This window comes from Neoarius graeffei, chromosome 17 (assembly GCF_027579695.1).
Source record: "Neoarius graeffei isolate fNeoGra1 chromosome 17, fNeoGra1.pri, whole genome shotgun sequence".
NCBI lineage: Eukaryota > Metazoa > Chordata > Actinopteri > Siluriformes > Ariidae > Neoarius > Neoarius graeffei.
This window is the reverse complement of record NC_083585.1, coordinates 33,051,949-33,067,381: the sequence shown is the minus strand read 5'-3', so window position 1 is coordinate 33,067,381 and position 15,433 is coordinate 33,051,949. Positions and strand designations below refer to the sequence as shown.

At 42.3% G+C, this 15,433-nt stretch overlaps 1 protein-coding gene across 10 annotated transcripts in view; it reads left to right on the top strand.

Annotated features, from left to right (window-relative positions):
• Nucleotides 1-15,433, top strand: part of msi2b (musashi RNA-binding protein 2b) — a 456,405-nt gene that overhangs the window by 235,028 nt on the left and 205,944 nt on the right. For all 10 annotated transcript variants that reach the window (XM_060944042.1, XM_060944039.1, XM_060944040.1 and 7 more), the window contains exon 7: nucleotides 1,808-1,856. In XM_060944042.1, the coding sequence (XP_060800025.1) occupies nucleotides 1,808-1,856 (49 nt within the window). The remainder of the gene's footprint in view (nucleotides 1-1,807; nucleotides 1,857-15,433) is intronic.

The window sequence follows — 15,433 nt, the reverse complement described above, 5'->3', positions numbered from 1 at the left end:
CGCATTTTTGATAGTGCTTTCATCCCAGTCTACACGTTTGATGGCTTGTAGTCATAGACGTCGGCAATTTTTTTGGAATGGGTGAGATCCTGCTGGAATTCTGAACATTTTAACCCCATCACTGCTACGATTCTGACACCCGACAACACAACAACTAGGCATTTCTGAGTCTTTTTTGAGTCCAGGCTGCGCGCGCAATTTCCGCTTACGTATGAATGACGTTTACTGCGAAGGGGTCTATAAAGAGTGATTATTTGAGTTACCGTAGTCCTCCTGTCATCTTAAACCGGTCAGGTGATTCTCCTCTGTCATCTCTCATCAACAAGGTTTTTCTGTCCTTAGAGCCGCCGCTCACTTGACGTGTTTTTGTTTTTTCACACCATTTTGTGTAAAGTCTAGAGTCTGTTGTGCTCAAACCAGCTCATCTGGCACAAACAGCCATGCCACAGTCAAAGTCACAGAGTTACATTTTTCTGATGTTTGTTTTGAATATTAATTGATGCGGGGGCGGCACGGTGGTGTAGCGGTTAGCGCTGTCGCCTCACAGCAAGAAGGTCCGGGTTCGAGCCCCGTGGCCGGCGAGGGCCTTTCTGTGTGGAGTTTGCATGTTCTCCCCGTGTCCGCGTGGGTTTCCTCCGGGTGCTCCGGTTTCCCCCACAGTCCAAAGACATGCAGGTTAGGTTAACTGGTGACTCTAAATTGAGCGTAGGTGTGAATGTGAGTGTGAATGGTTGTCTGTGTCTATGTGTCAGCCCTGCGATGACCTGGCGACTTGTCCAGGGTGTACCCCGCCTTTCGCCCGTAGTCAGCTGGGATAGGCTCCAGCTTGCCTGCGACCCTGTAGAACAGGATAAAGTGGCTAGAGATAATGAGATGAGATTAATTGATGCGTTTGATGTATATCTGCATGATTTTATGCATCGTGCTGCTGCCGTATGATTGACTGGATAAGCAGGTGTTCCTAATAAAGTGGCCAGCGAGAGTACGTTGAATAGGAAGCCACTGGAATTCGGCGTGTATTTTTTTTTTTTTTTGCGTAGATCCTGTATCTCGGGCGGCACGGTGGTGTAGTGGTTAGCGCTGTCGCCTCACAGCAAGAAGGTCCTGGGTTCGAGTCCCGGGGCCGGCGAGGGCCTTTCTGTGTGGAGTTTGCATGTTCTCCCCGTGTCCGCGTGGGTTTCCTCCGGGTGCTCCGGTTTCCCCCACAGTCCAAAGACATGCAGGTTAGGTTAACTGGTGACTCTAAATTGAGCGTAGGTGTGAATGTGAGTGTGAATGGTTGTCTGTGTCTATGTGTCAGCCCTGTGATGACCTGGCGACTTGTCCAGGGTGTACCCCGCCTTTCGCCCGTAGTCAGCTGGGATAGGCTCCAGCTTGCCTGCGACCCTGTAGAAGGATAAAGCGGCTAGAGATAATGAGATGAGATGAGATCCTGTATCTCCTCAGAAATTAAATCAAGTCTGAAACATTTACGTTTATCGTTTATGATAGACGAATATTATTGCCTCGGTCTGATTTATATTGATCTGGTTATCCGTCTGATTATTGTTCAGAAAGTGACAGAGTTCACTTTCTGTGGTTTATATGATCTGTATAATAATACTGCTAATGTTAGTTCTGTCTGTGGCTGCATAAAATTATAGACTCATTAATATTTCTATTATTCAAATGCACTGATATAATGCATTTAATTAAAATTTAAATGCAGTCTTTTAAAAGAATTTGACAGCCAGATTGTGTGTACAGAGTGCGTCATTTCTTGATGTTTATATTTCACACACTGATCCTTTTTTCTCTTCTCTTTCAGGTAGAGGATGCCATGCTTATGTTTGATAAAACTACGAATAGGCATAGAGGTAAGTGTGTGTGTGTGTGTGTGTGTGTGTGTGTGTGTGTGTGTGTGTGTGTGCACGCATAAAAATGGATGTAATTTTTCACAGTAAAGACATTTTGATGTAAAGATTTATGCTTGGAATGTGTTTCTAAGAAAAATATAAATAGCAAGGTTGATGCTTATGTACGAGTTTATTTCAGAATAAGTACGTTTAACTCAAAAGGCCAGGAAAACTGTGAGCTAAAGCTTAGCAAATAAAAGGACTACATAGTAAAAATCAGATGGCTCTTCATGAATCGGGTTGAACAAATGCCAAGGGTGTGCAGCATTTCACCAAATCTACTCTCAGAGGATCTGCAGGTGTATAGGCTTCGATTTGTTTAACGCTTTTTATCACTGAACAATTCCTTAAACAGTCTGCTTTTGAATTATGTAATGCGTGTTTTCAGTCGTACTCTAAAAATGTGAAAAAAGAAAATATTTTACAAACTAGGCAACTTTCGACCAACTATGTGTGTATATGAGCTTTCTGCCTGCTATCATCGTGTCCCATGTCCTTGTATTTTGCTTAAAGTGTAAATCATGGTTCTATTTTACAGAGACTGAAGCTAGTTTTTTCCCCCTAAGAATACTTTGCACAGTACGCTACATTATAGCATTGCATCTTCACGGACATGTGGCCCTCAAGGTCAAGGCTAATGTGGCCCAATAAAAGCTTGGTGTGCTCACTGTAACCAATCAGTCGTCTCTATTTGATTATCTCGACATTTACCTGCACACGTACAGCAAGGAATGTTTCCCCAACCTGGTACACTCATGCCTACAGGCCTCTGAGTACTATACAATCCCTCTTCTTATGACTCTACTTTAGCTTATTGGCCACCCATCCTATATATCTGTATTTCCTCCAGAGGAATGAACAGGCCAGAGACTGTGTGTTGGTATGACTGTTAAATACTTTGAAGGAGCTTCCTGTGTGCGTTTGGAATGGCCAAAGGACAGCGTATCTTCATGGTGTTTTTCTCCCCACTTTTCTCAGTCTTTAAAGGTCTGATGACACGAACATGACTCTATGCAATTTCTTAAATAAACTATACAACATGGCAAACATGTTAGAGTTCTGTTATAATTACGTGAAAAGAAGCTGTTGTTACGCGAATATCCAACTTTTAATTGCACAGCGCAAGAAAACTGGGTCCGTGGCTCGCGGCCATGCTGTGACGTCAGCGGAAGAACATGCTGCGGTTTACTGGCTGTTCTACTCAATGGAAATGGCGCATGAAAACGCCGGTGAACTCTCTCGTGCTAGCTCTTCCTCTGAACAAAAGAACAACCAAATACTGGTACTTTAAGCAGTGATCATGATGGCATGATTTTATCTGATTTTAAATAAATGAGATTGATGATGTGAATGTTCACAACTAGTGCATACAAACTCTGCAGCTTCTGATTCAGCAGCTGCGTCATACTCCGCAAAAACATCAGCAAGAACCTACAATATAAATGGAAATGCAATACACTAAGCTCAAATGACTTTTGGAAAGTCTCATCTCATTATCTCTAGCCGCTTTATCCTGTTCTACAGGGTCGCAGGCAAGCTGGAGCCTATCCCAGCTGACTACGGGCGAAAGGCGGGGTACACCCTGGACAAGTTGCCAGGTCATCACAGGGCTGACACACAGACACAGACAACCATTCACACTCACATTCACACCTACGCTCAATTTAGAGTCACCAGTTAACCTAACCTGCATGTCTTTGGACTGTGGGGGAAACCGGAGCACCCGGAGGAAACCCACGCGGACACAGGGAGAACATGCAAACTCCACACAGAAAGGCCCTCGCCGGCCCCGGGGCTCGAACCCAGGACCTTCTTGCTGTGAGGCGACAGCGCTAACCACTACACCACCGTGCTGCCACTTTTGGAAAGTATAATTTCTAAATTTTTTCTACATATTCTTGAAGTCGGTCATCGGGGTACTTGCTACCGTTCCCTAACAACGCATGGCAAAGGGTAAAGTGTAGTGTTGCTACGAGTACTTGCTAAAGCCTCCGGTGGAAGATCCTCGATGTGCTGATAAGACATACAGTTCTATATAACACACAAGTGTCACGATAATCACAAAACAGATGCAAATTGTTAAAATACCTAATTTTTATAATTAATACCGAATCTATGATAGCCTACCCTCTTTACCCTTTGCCTCTCGTTGCTAGGCGGCAGTTACACGAAAGCCGCAAGCTTTCACAAGCAAATACATGACTGATATCACGCCGACTTTATGATTATCATGAATGTGTACTCTATGATGTGTACTCTGTGAGCGCTCTGGAGCGAGTGACTTCCAAGATGGCCGTGCAGACCGCAGTGTTACTATTTTTAGCATCATGTCGGAGCACTCTATAGCTCTACGTACCTTTATCTTATGTCGTTTCACAACACATGTTCTGACAGGAGGACTGTCTTTGGAGGAGTCGGCTTGTCCCAGGCGACTGCTGGATCCGGCATAGCTACTGGTAGACCCCCTCCGGAATACTGTAGGCACTGCTGATGGTAGTAACACACGTTTGTGCTGAACTGAACACCCAAGAGATTCTTTTAAGCTGGGAAGGGTGTCAAAACAATCCAAATCGAAGTGTTCAGAGCACAGGACGGATGTTGGTGAGGGCTCCCACTTGTCACGAGTGCGCCTGACTTGCTTCACCCACTTCGCATGCAGCTCGGGATCTCTGGGAAACTTGAATAAACTTACCCCATCCTTGTGGGTTTTGGAGCAAAAGCCGGCAACACAACACGAAGGCATAATAACTAATATATATATATATATATATAATGTATAATAATGTATAATAATGATAAACTGAACACCTGTCGCATCAACAACAAACTGGTAAGTTAGGAGGAAGGTTCTTTCGCTGACGTCATATAGCTCCTCCTCCTCTTTCGTCTCCTGGGTGCTGCAGCCCCGTCAAATTTGCCCAAATAGCCGCGTTTTTTATCATAACTTGTAAAATAGGCGCCTTTGTGAATTAATATATGGATCATCGGGAATTACTTTTTATGTTATAAAACATCGCCAAAGATGTCAAAAACGTGTCATCAGACCTTTAAGGAGGGGGCTGACTTCAGAGTTACAGACGTGGCACTGTGGAACAAGACGAAATACACTGTCAAGTAGAATGATTTTAGTTCTTTACTGATAGTTTATAAATAACAAAATAATTATTTATATTATTTTGACACAATTATTTTACTGGGAAATATACAGTACCACTCATATTTTTCATACGCGCTACATCCGGGACATGGAGACCCAAAACTGTGACACAAATCTCGATATGTCACTCGTGAGGAAATCGATGAATTGTTTTGATAAATTTGTGTACTTTTTGTTTGTGAATGTGTCTCAATCATTAAAGGAAAATAACGCATTGGCTTGAAGACATGAAGTTTATCTTCTCGTGTTGAAAAACTCACATTTTTCATACAAAATAAACTGCGGATCTGAGCGATCGCATTTTTCATGTTGAAAAATATTTTCACTCACTTGTGATCTGTCCATTCACCACTCAAAGGTAAACTTCATATCTTTGTGCGACTGTGCAATATCATAGATAGATAGATAGATAGATAGATAGATAGATAGATAGATAGATAGATAGATAGATAGATAGATAGATAGATAGATAGATGGATGGATGGATGGATGGACACAGATCAGCCATAACATTTACATCACCAGCCTAATATTGTGTAGGTTTCCCCTGTGACACTAAAACAGCTCTGACCCACTGAGGCATGGACTCCATAAAACCACTGAAGGTGTGCTTTGGTATCTGGCAGCAAAACATTAGCAGCAGATCCTTTAAGTTCTATAAGTTGCAAGGTGTGGCCTCCATGGATCAGAATTGTTTGTCCAGCACATCCCACAGACACTCGATCAGATTGATCAGATAGCCTGCTGAAAGAGGCCACTGCCATTAGAGAACACCACTGATGTGAAGGGGTGGGTGTACTTGGCCTGCAGCAGTGTTTATGTAGGTGGTATGTGTCAGAGTAACATCCACATGAATGGCAGGACCCAAGGTCTCCCAGCAGAACATTGCCCAGAGCATCACACTGCCTCTGCCAGCTTGCCTTCTTCCCATAGTGCATCCTGCTGCCATCTCTTCCCCAGCTAAACAACGGACACGCACCAGACCATCCACATGATGTAAAAGAAAACATGATTCATCAGACCAGGCCACCTTCTTCCATTGCTCCATGGTCCAGTTCTGATGCTCACATGCCCATTGTAGGCACTTTCAGCTGTGGACAGGGGTCAGCATGGTCACTCCGACTGGTTTGCACGCATGTAGTCCCAGACACAGCAAGCTATGATGCACTGTTTTTTCTGACACCAGTTCACCAGTAGTCCTTCCTTGGACAATTTTTGGTAGGTACTAACCACTGCATACTGGGAACACCCCACAAGACCTGCCCTGCCATGTTGGAGATGTTCTAACCTAGTCGTCTAGTCATCACAATTTGGCCCTTGTCAAAGTCATTCGGATCCTTACACTTGCTCAGTTTCAGCTCCCAACACATCAACTTCAAGAACTTGCAGTTCACTAGCTACCTAATATATCCCACCCCTTGACAGGTGCCAATGTAACGAGACAATCAATATCAGTGATTTTAATGTTATCATGCTCATTCATATATATATATATATATATATATATATATATATATATATATATATATATACAGTGCTCAGTGTAAATGAGTACACCCCCTTTGAAAAGTAGCATTTTAAACAATATTTCAATGAACATAAACAATTTCCAAAATGTTGAAAAGACAAAGTTTAATATAACATCTGTTTAACTTATAACGTGAAAGTAAGGTTAATAATATAACTTAGATTACACATTTTTCAGTTTTACTCAAATTCGGGTGGTGCAAAAATGAGTACACCGCACAACAAAAACTACTACATCTAGTACTTTGTATGGCCTCCATGATTTTTAATGACAGCACCAAGTCTTCTAGGCATGGAATGAACAAGTTGGCGACATTTTGCAACATCAATCTTTTTCCATTCTTCAACAATGACCTCTTTTAGTGACTGGATGCTGGATGGAGAGTGATGCTCAACTTGTCTCTTCAGAATTCCCCAGAGGTGTTCGATTGGGTTCAGATCAGGAGACAGACTTGGCTACTGAATCACTTTCACCCTGTTCTTCTTCAGAAATCCAACAGTGGCCTTAGATGTGTGTTTAGGATCATTATCATGTTGGAAAAGTGCACGACGACCAAGGGCACAGAGTGATGGTAGCATCTTCTCTTTCAGTATAGAGCAATACATCTGTGAATTCATGATGCCATCAATGAAATGCAGCTCCCCGACACCAGCAGCACTCATGCAGCCCCTCATAAGGACACTGCCACCACCATGTTTCACTGTAGGCACCAGGCACTTTTCTTTGTATTCCTCACCTTTGCAACACCATACAGTTTTGAAGCCATCAGTTCCAAAAACATTTATCTTGGTCTCATCACTCCAGAGTATAGAGTCCCAGTAGTCTTCATCTTTGTCAGCATGGGCCCTGGCAAACTCTAAGCGGGCTTTTTTGTGCCTGGGCTTTAGGAGAGGCTTCTTTCGTGGACGGCATCCATGCATGCCATTCCTCTACAGCGTACGGCGTATTGTGTCACGGGAAATAGTCTCCCCAGTTTGGCTTTCTACTTCTTTAGATAACTGCAGTGAACTTGCATGCCGATTTTCTTCAACCCTTCTCATCAGAAGACGCTCCTGTTGAGGTGTTAACTTCCGTGGATGCCCTGGACGTCTCTGTGAGATGGTTGCAGTTCCATCTTTCTTAAATTTTTGTACCACTTTTGCTACAGTATTCTGACTGATAAGTAAAGCTTTGCTGATCTTCTTGTAGCCTTCACCTTTGTGGTGTAAAGAAATTATTTTCTTTGGGGAATTCTGAAGAGACAAGTTGAGCATCACTCTCCATCCAGCATCCAGTCACTAAAAGAGATCATTGTTGAAGAATGGAAAAAGATTGATGTTGCAAAATGTCGCCAACTTGTTCATTCCATGCCTAGAAGACTTGGTGCTGTCATTAAAAATCATGGAGGCCATACAAAGTACTAGATGTAGTGGTTTTTGTTGTGGGGTGTACTCATTTTTGCACCACCCGAATTTGAGTAAAACTGAAAAACGTGTAATCTAAGTTTATATTATTAACCTTACTTTCACATTATAAGTTAAACAGATATTATATTAAACTTTGTCTTTTCAACATTTTGGAAATTGTTTGTGTTCATTGAGATATTGTTTTAAATGTTACTTTTCAGGGCAGCATGGTGGTGTAGTGGTTAGCACTGTCGCCTCACAGCAAGAAGGTCCGGGTTCGAGCCCCGTGGCCGGCGAGGGCCTTTCTGTGCGGAGTTTACATGTTCTCCCCGTGTCCGCATGGGTTTCCTCCAGGTGCTCCGGTTTCCCCCACAGTCCAAATACATGCAGGTTAGGTTAACTGGTGACTCTAAATTGAGTGTAGGTGTGAATGTGAGTGTGAATGGTTGTCTGTGTCTATGTATCAGCCCTGTGATGACCTGGCGACTTGTCCAGGGTGTACCCCGCCTTTCGCCCGTAGTCAGCTGGGATAGGCTCCAGCTTGCCTGCGACCCTGTAGAACAGGATAAAGCGGCTACAGATAATGAGATGATATATATATGGGGTGGTGTAGTGGATAACACTGTTGCCTCACAGCAAGAAGGTCCTGGGTTTGTGGCCGGCCGGTGAATGTGAGTGTGAATGGTTGTCTCTGTGTGTCAGCCCTGTGATAACCTGGCAACTTGTCCAGGGTGTACCCCACCTCTTGTCCACAGTCAGCTGGGATAGGCTCCAGCTTGCCTGCGACCCTGTAGAACAGGATAAGCGGCTACAGATAATGGATGGATGGATGGATGGATGGATATATACTGTATACATGTGTGCGTGTGTGTCTATACACTTTCACCAAACTGTATTGGTGATACACAATTCCTTTACACAGTTGTATAGAATATCCATAAAGACATTATTAGTGTATTGGTGTGATGGTCAGGTGGCCACATACTTTTGGCCACATAGTGTAGTAATGTAACTCACATACAGGTCTGTTCAGAAAAGTAGATAATCTGAGCTCTGAATAGCTGAGCTACACTTAAAAATAAGATGTGGGTGTTTAATCACAAAAGGATGTTGTTTTTTTCCACTGTAACATTTGGTCGTGGGAAACCCCCCCAGCACACTTCTAAATGTCAAGTTCAAGTTCATCTTGTAACACAGTGTGAACAAAGCAAAGCTCTGCTGCATCTTTATGACTTTTGTCTGTTATTAAATGCAGATCAGAGTGTCAAATGAGAAGTGAGATTTACAGAGCGCTGTACAAACACTTCTCCTGCTCTTCATCCAGGATGGAAAACCCCAGCGGGTCTCCGTCTTTGTCTGTGTGCCTGCTCTACTCTTACACATACCATTCCCAATGGGAGTATTTATATGTGTATGGGAACAGCAGGCAGAGATGGAGAGCAAGAGGAGATGACTCGGTCACAGTGAAGGTGAAGGGCCTATTTAATCGCAGCCACTGGTTGAAACGCGAGGGGGGAAAAGTGACTATTCTTCGCTTATTCTTGAGCAGAGAAGCAGGAGTGTGGTGGGTCAGAAATGAGACTCCTTGCTATTAAACATCCAGCTGGTAAACACCAAGCACAGACAATGCAGGCGGAGATTAACTATTTCCATTACAGACCCTCGTGTGCCACATCACCGCCTGCGGATATGGTTTCACTTTTTATACTTGGCATTTGGAATATGTGCGATTGTCTCTTTGTTTAGCTGTGTCACCCTTGTTAAATTCTCCCTCCGTTAGTGCTGGCAGCTAAACGAGGTTCTGTAAGGTCACCATTTTTAATAGGCTCTCAGCAATTACTGCATGTGGCTGGAGCCTCCAGTGAATTAACTGGCCAACTGGACTGTAATGGTGGTGGGGGGCTGGGAGCCAATAAAACTAGTGTCTGAAGATAACGCTTGAATGGATGCTTTATTATTTTTTTTTCCCTGAAGGTAAACAGAGCATTGATGAGAGACAGAGAATAATAGGGAGTGAAAATTAGGAAATAATTATATTCTCGCTTTCTTGAACCGTCATTCTTTTTAGTTATGATTCTTAAAGTGGAGGAGAGATACTGTGTAAGTGAGAGACGAGCTAGACACTCTATAATCCTCAGCAGTCTCTCTGTCTGCTACAGAGCCATTCAGCACTGTCCTTCAGGTCCGAGGTTACAGACAAGCCAACTGCTAAAAGGCTGTTTCTCTCTGTGCCCTCTCTCTGTTTCCTCCTGTGAAGGAACATCAAATTGAGCCAAGGTATCACGCAGCGAGTGAGCGTGAGAATGACAGTGTCTGATATGAAGCTAGGCGCTTCATTTTGCACCGTGTTTTATGCAGTTTCCTGACTGGTGGCTAAAGTCTGCGGTAGATGTACCGTACACCCACGCCCAGTGTAAGACTCCTGCCGAGTTTTTCTGAGCCTTGCTGTTAATTTAAAATGCAAATGTAAATGTGTTTGGCCCACTCTTTTCTTTTATCCCTGGACTCGAGCATGATATTGCTTACATCCGTGCTTCATAAAAAAGAAACGAAGCTGTTGTAAATCTGATGTACCTTGAACAGATTGTTAAACACATTCACAAGACCTGATTCTGATTACCACTGACTCATTTGTCAAATTTTTCAGAAACAAGCCGAATCACTTAAAGACTGTTCAAGTATGTACACGAGAGCCTTCTATGACTGTGTGTACTAAACATACCTACAGAGTAAACTAAAGACGCACTTTAAATATAAATGTACTTTATTTACAAGGGTGCTATTTGGACAACTCATCTCATCTCATTATCTCTAGCCGCTTTATCCTTCTACAGGGTCGCAGGCAAGCTGGAGCCTATCCCAGCTGACTACGGGCGAAAGGCGGGGTACACCCTGGACAAGTCGCCAGGTCATCACAGGGCTGACACATAGACACAGACAACCATTCACACTCACACCTATGGTCAATTTAGAGTCACCAGTTAACCTAACCTGCATGTCTTTGGACTGTGGGGGAAACCGGAGCACCCGGAGGAAACCCACGCGGACACGGGGAGAACATGCAAACTCCACACAGAAAGGCCCTCGCCGGCCACGGGGCTCGAACCCGGACCTTCTTGCTGTGAGGCGACAGCGCTAACCACTACACCACCGTGCCATAGCATAGACTATTTCACACAAATATAAAGACATCAAAAGCACTGGCATTTCTGTCATTATTATTATTATTTGCTTTTTATTATTTATATTTGTAATTATTATTTAAATACCTCCATAACAATAAAAAAGTGATAGTTCAAAACTCTATACCACCATCCCAGCAATATGACTATAAATGTGCAGTTGCTGGAGGGAATGATTGGATGATGATAAGTCAGAAGCCTACAGTGAGGTCAAGTCGATCAGGTCTATTATTACCGAGGAAGCTCTGCATTTAGAGCAATACAGTACTGTGTAAAAGTCTTAGGCACATGCAAAGAAATGCTGTCGAGCAAAGCTGCTTTCAAAGATAATGAAATTAAATGTTGCGACATTAAAAAATACTATAAGGATCGTAAATTATAATAAATATTGTAATATATTAAACAAAGTCCGTAGTTTGTGTTGCTTAAAAAACAATACGCTCAGTTGCAGTTTGTTCAGTTTTATAAGGAAATGAGCTGCGAGTTTTACCGAGCATCTTGCAGAACCAGCCACAGTTCTTCTGGAGACTTTTGACTGTTGTACTTGCTTCTTGGTCTCTTACATAACACGCTGCTTACTTTACTGACATACAAATGTTTTTCTGTAACATTTAAAATGGTACATAGAGCACTTTGCTCATGAATTATTCTACTCTATGGCTATTCTTTTTCTTCTGAGTAAATGTAATCCAGCACGGACAGGATATATTTAACAGAATAAATAGTACATTTTATAAATAGTTAATGGTTTAAACAATTAAAGTGTTTTGGTTTAAAACGGGCCTTTGGATGGTTCAGGACGTCATCTTACACTTCACATCCCCGATTCCAAAAAAGTTGGGATGCTGTGTAAAACGTAAATAAAAACAGATTGCAATGATTTACAAATCGTTTTTGAGCTTTATTCAATTGAATACAATATAAAGGCAAGATAGTTAATGTTCAAACTAATAAACCTTATTGTTTTTTTGTAAATATACACTCATTCTGGATTTGATGCTTGCAGCATGCACCAAAAAAGTTGGGACAGCAGCATGTTTACCATTGTGTTGCATCACCTTCTCTTTTCAGTAAGCATTTGGGAAACTAATTGTTGGAAGTTTTGAATGTGAAAGTCTTTCCCGTTCCTGCTTGATATGACTTCAGTTACTCAACAGTGTAGAGTCTCTGTTGTCATATTTTGCACTTCATAATGCACCACACATTTTCACTGGGAGGCAGGCAGGCCAGTTTAGCACCTGCACTTTTTTACTCTGAAGCCACGCTGTTGTAACACATGCAGAATGTGGCTTGGCATTGTCTTGCTCAGATAAGCAGGGACGTTCCTGAAAAAGACATCGTCTGGATGGCAGCATGTTGTTCCAATACTTATATATACGGTACCTTTCAGCATTAATGGAATCTTCACAGATGTGCAAGTTACCCATGCAATGGGCAGTAATACACCCCCATACCATCACATATGCTGACTTTTGAATTTGGTGCTGGTAACAATCTGGATGGTCTTTTTCCTCTTTAGCCTGAGGACACAATGTTCATGATTTCCAAAAACAGTTTGAAATGTGGACTCATCAGACCACAGCACACTTTTGCACTCTGTGTCAGTCCATCTCAGATGAGCTTGGACCCAGAGAACTCTGCAGCATTTCTGGTTGATGTTGATATATGGCTTTCACTTTGCATGGTAGATGCAGCGAGGAACTGTGTCTACCAGCAACGGTTTTCCAAAGTGAGCCCATATAGTAATGTCCTTTATACAGTCATGTCAGTTTTTAATGCAGTGCCGCCTAAGAGCTCAAATGTCATGGGCATTCAGTGTTGGTTCTCGCCCTTGCCCCTTACGTATATCGATTTCTCTGTATTTTCTGAACCTTTTGATGATTAAATGGATTGTTGATGGTGAAATCCTGAAATTCCTTGCAATTGTATGTTAAGAAGTGTTGCTCTTAAACCGTTTGGCTATTTGCCAGTGCAGTTTTTCACAAAGTGGTGAACCTCACCCCATCCTTGCTTGTGAATGACAGCCTTTCCAATTACCGGTGAACGTGTTTACCTGTAGAATGTTCCAGACAGCTGTTTTTTGGGCATTTCACAACTTTCCCAGTCTTTTGTTGCCCCGTTCCAAGTTTTTTGGAACGTGTTGCGGCCATGAAGTACAGAATGAGTATCCATTTACAGAAAACAAAAAAAGTCAATCAGTTTAACATTACATACCTTGTCTTTGGATTGTATTCATTTAAATACAGGTCGAAAAGGATTTGCAAATCATTGTGTTCTGTTTTTATTTATGGTTTGCAGTGCAGGGCGTAATTTTGGGTAGGGACGCTAGGGACGTGTCCCTACCAATATTCAGCCACTACTACTGTGTAATCACGATCAATAAAACCGATGTCTTAACCTGAGCAATGATTATATGGCACACAAAGGGTTAAATGTATGACACTGCTAATAATCCCCCCCTCTAACGTAGATATCATTCTCTGATTAGCTACCTGTTTCTCGCTAACTTACTGTACATGGTTGGCTATCCCAGCTGTCACTCCATCTGCTGTAAAAGCAGCATACTTCCTACAGCAGCCGTGACTACCCGCCCATCAACCCCCCGTATCTCACACGTACACACCTGACCTACCCCACGCACCCCCCACTCTCCGTCAGCCTACAAATTGAGCTGGACTTCGATGTCCATGCATGCTTGCCCTACGACTCGCATGCTGACTTGAGTATCATGGAGGACGGCCCCCCTCCCAAGAAACGAGACATTCATTCATTCTTCTTCAAAGTCAAGAATGTAAGTGCAGGGTTTCCATCGAGCTTTAAAAACTCAACAAAATCCTTTTGATGTATGGAAACCCTTCAAAAAAGTATTGCTGCGGCTTATTGTGTACTTACATGTTACAGTTATGTGTTTCAATGTTCTTGATGTATTGTCACATACATGACAGTATGTTGCACCTGCATGAGTAAAGCTGAGAACTCTGAAGTTGCCTCCTTGACTTTCATTACATTACATTTAGCTGACGCTTTTATCCAAAGCAACTGTTACTATTTTGGTACAGGGTATTGGTTACAGTCCCTGGAGCAATGTTGGGTTAGGTGCCTTGCTCAAGGGCACTTCAGCCATGGATGGAGATGTAGGGAGAGGTAAGGGTGGGATTTGAACCTGCAACCCTGGGATCCAAAGACCAACTCCCTAACCATTAGGCCATGGTTGCCCTCGTTAACCTATAAGATCTGCATGACATGAAATTATGATTGCTAATGGAAAAAAAAACACCTTTCAGAAGCTCTGCCTTGGATCACTTTTGTGTCCCCACCAATGTCAAAATCAAAGTTACTCCCTTGGTTTGCACATCGTCCCACCTTTTTTGGAATTGAGGTTGTAAATACAGATTATTGTTTTCTGTTAGAGCCACTAATTTACTCATGTGTTTTGGATCATTGCCATGCGGCATGGTCTAACCTTTGTTTATGTATAATAGATAAAACGTGGTTTATTTATTATTGTAACTGGAAGACTAGGTCACATTTTAGAAGCCAGTCATGCAAAAATTCAGATAATATGAGTTTTTTTTCTGGCATGCTAATGGAATAGTGTCTGTGTGTGTGTGTGTGTGTGTGTGTGTGTGTGTGTGTGTGTGTGTGTGTACTTGTATTCGGTGCATCTTGAGGACCGGAATACATTCACCAACAGAATGAGGATATTTTGGGGAAGTGAGGACATTTTGGCTGGTCCTCACTTCTTCAAAGGGTTGTTTGAGGGTTAAGATTTAGTTTTAGGGTTCAGGTTAGAATTAGGTTTAAGTTAGAATTAGGGTAAGGGCTGGGGTTAAACATTTAGTGGTGATGGTTTAGGTTAGGGTAAGGGGCTAGAGAATGCGTTATTTTAATGAGTGTCCCCACAAAGAGAAAAGTACAAGAGTGAGTGTGTGTGTGTGTGTGTGTGCCAACACTCATGATTACTCTACATAATTTGACATCCTGCGCAACCCATGAATGGATTTCCACACTTGTAAATATTTCAGCATCAGCTAATAATGAAATGTGGTGAAATATACTGAAAGAGTGTTGTCTATTTCCATCGAGGGCAGGAGAGTGAGAGAGATAAAATTGTAGAGTGTGGAATTTGAAAATGAATTTTTAAAATGTTCAAGATCAATGTAACATAAAGCGTATTTAAGAGTATTAAAGAGGATTTAGTATGTACAGTACATTTGAACTGGTCTTTATTACATGAAGATATGTAAACATTATTCTGGAATCATATTAAATAAACAGTAAAGAGG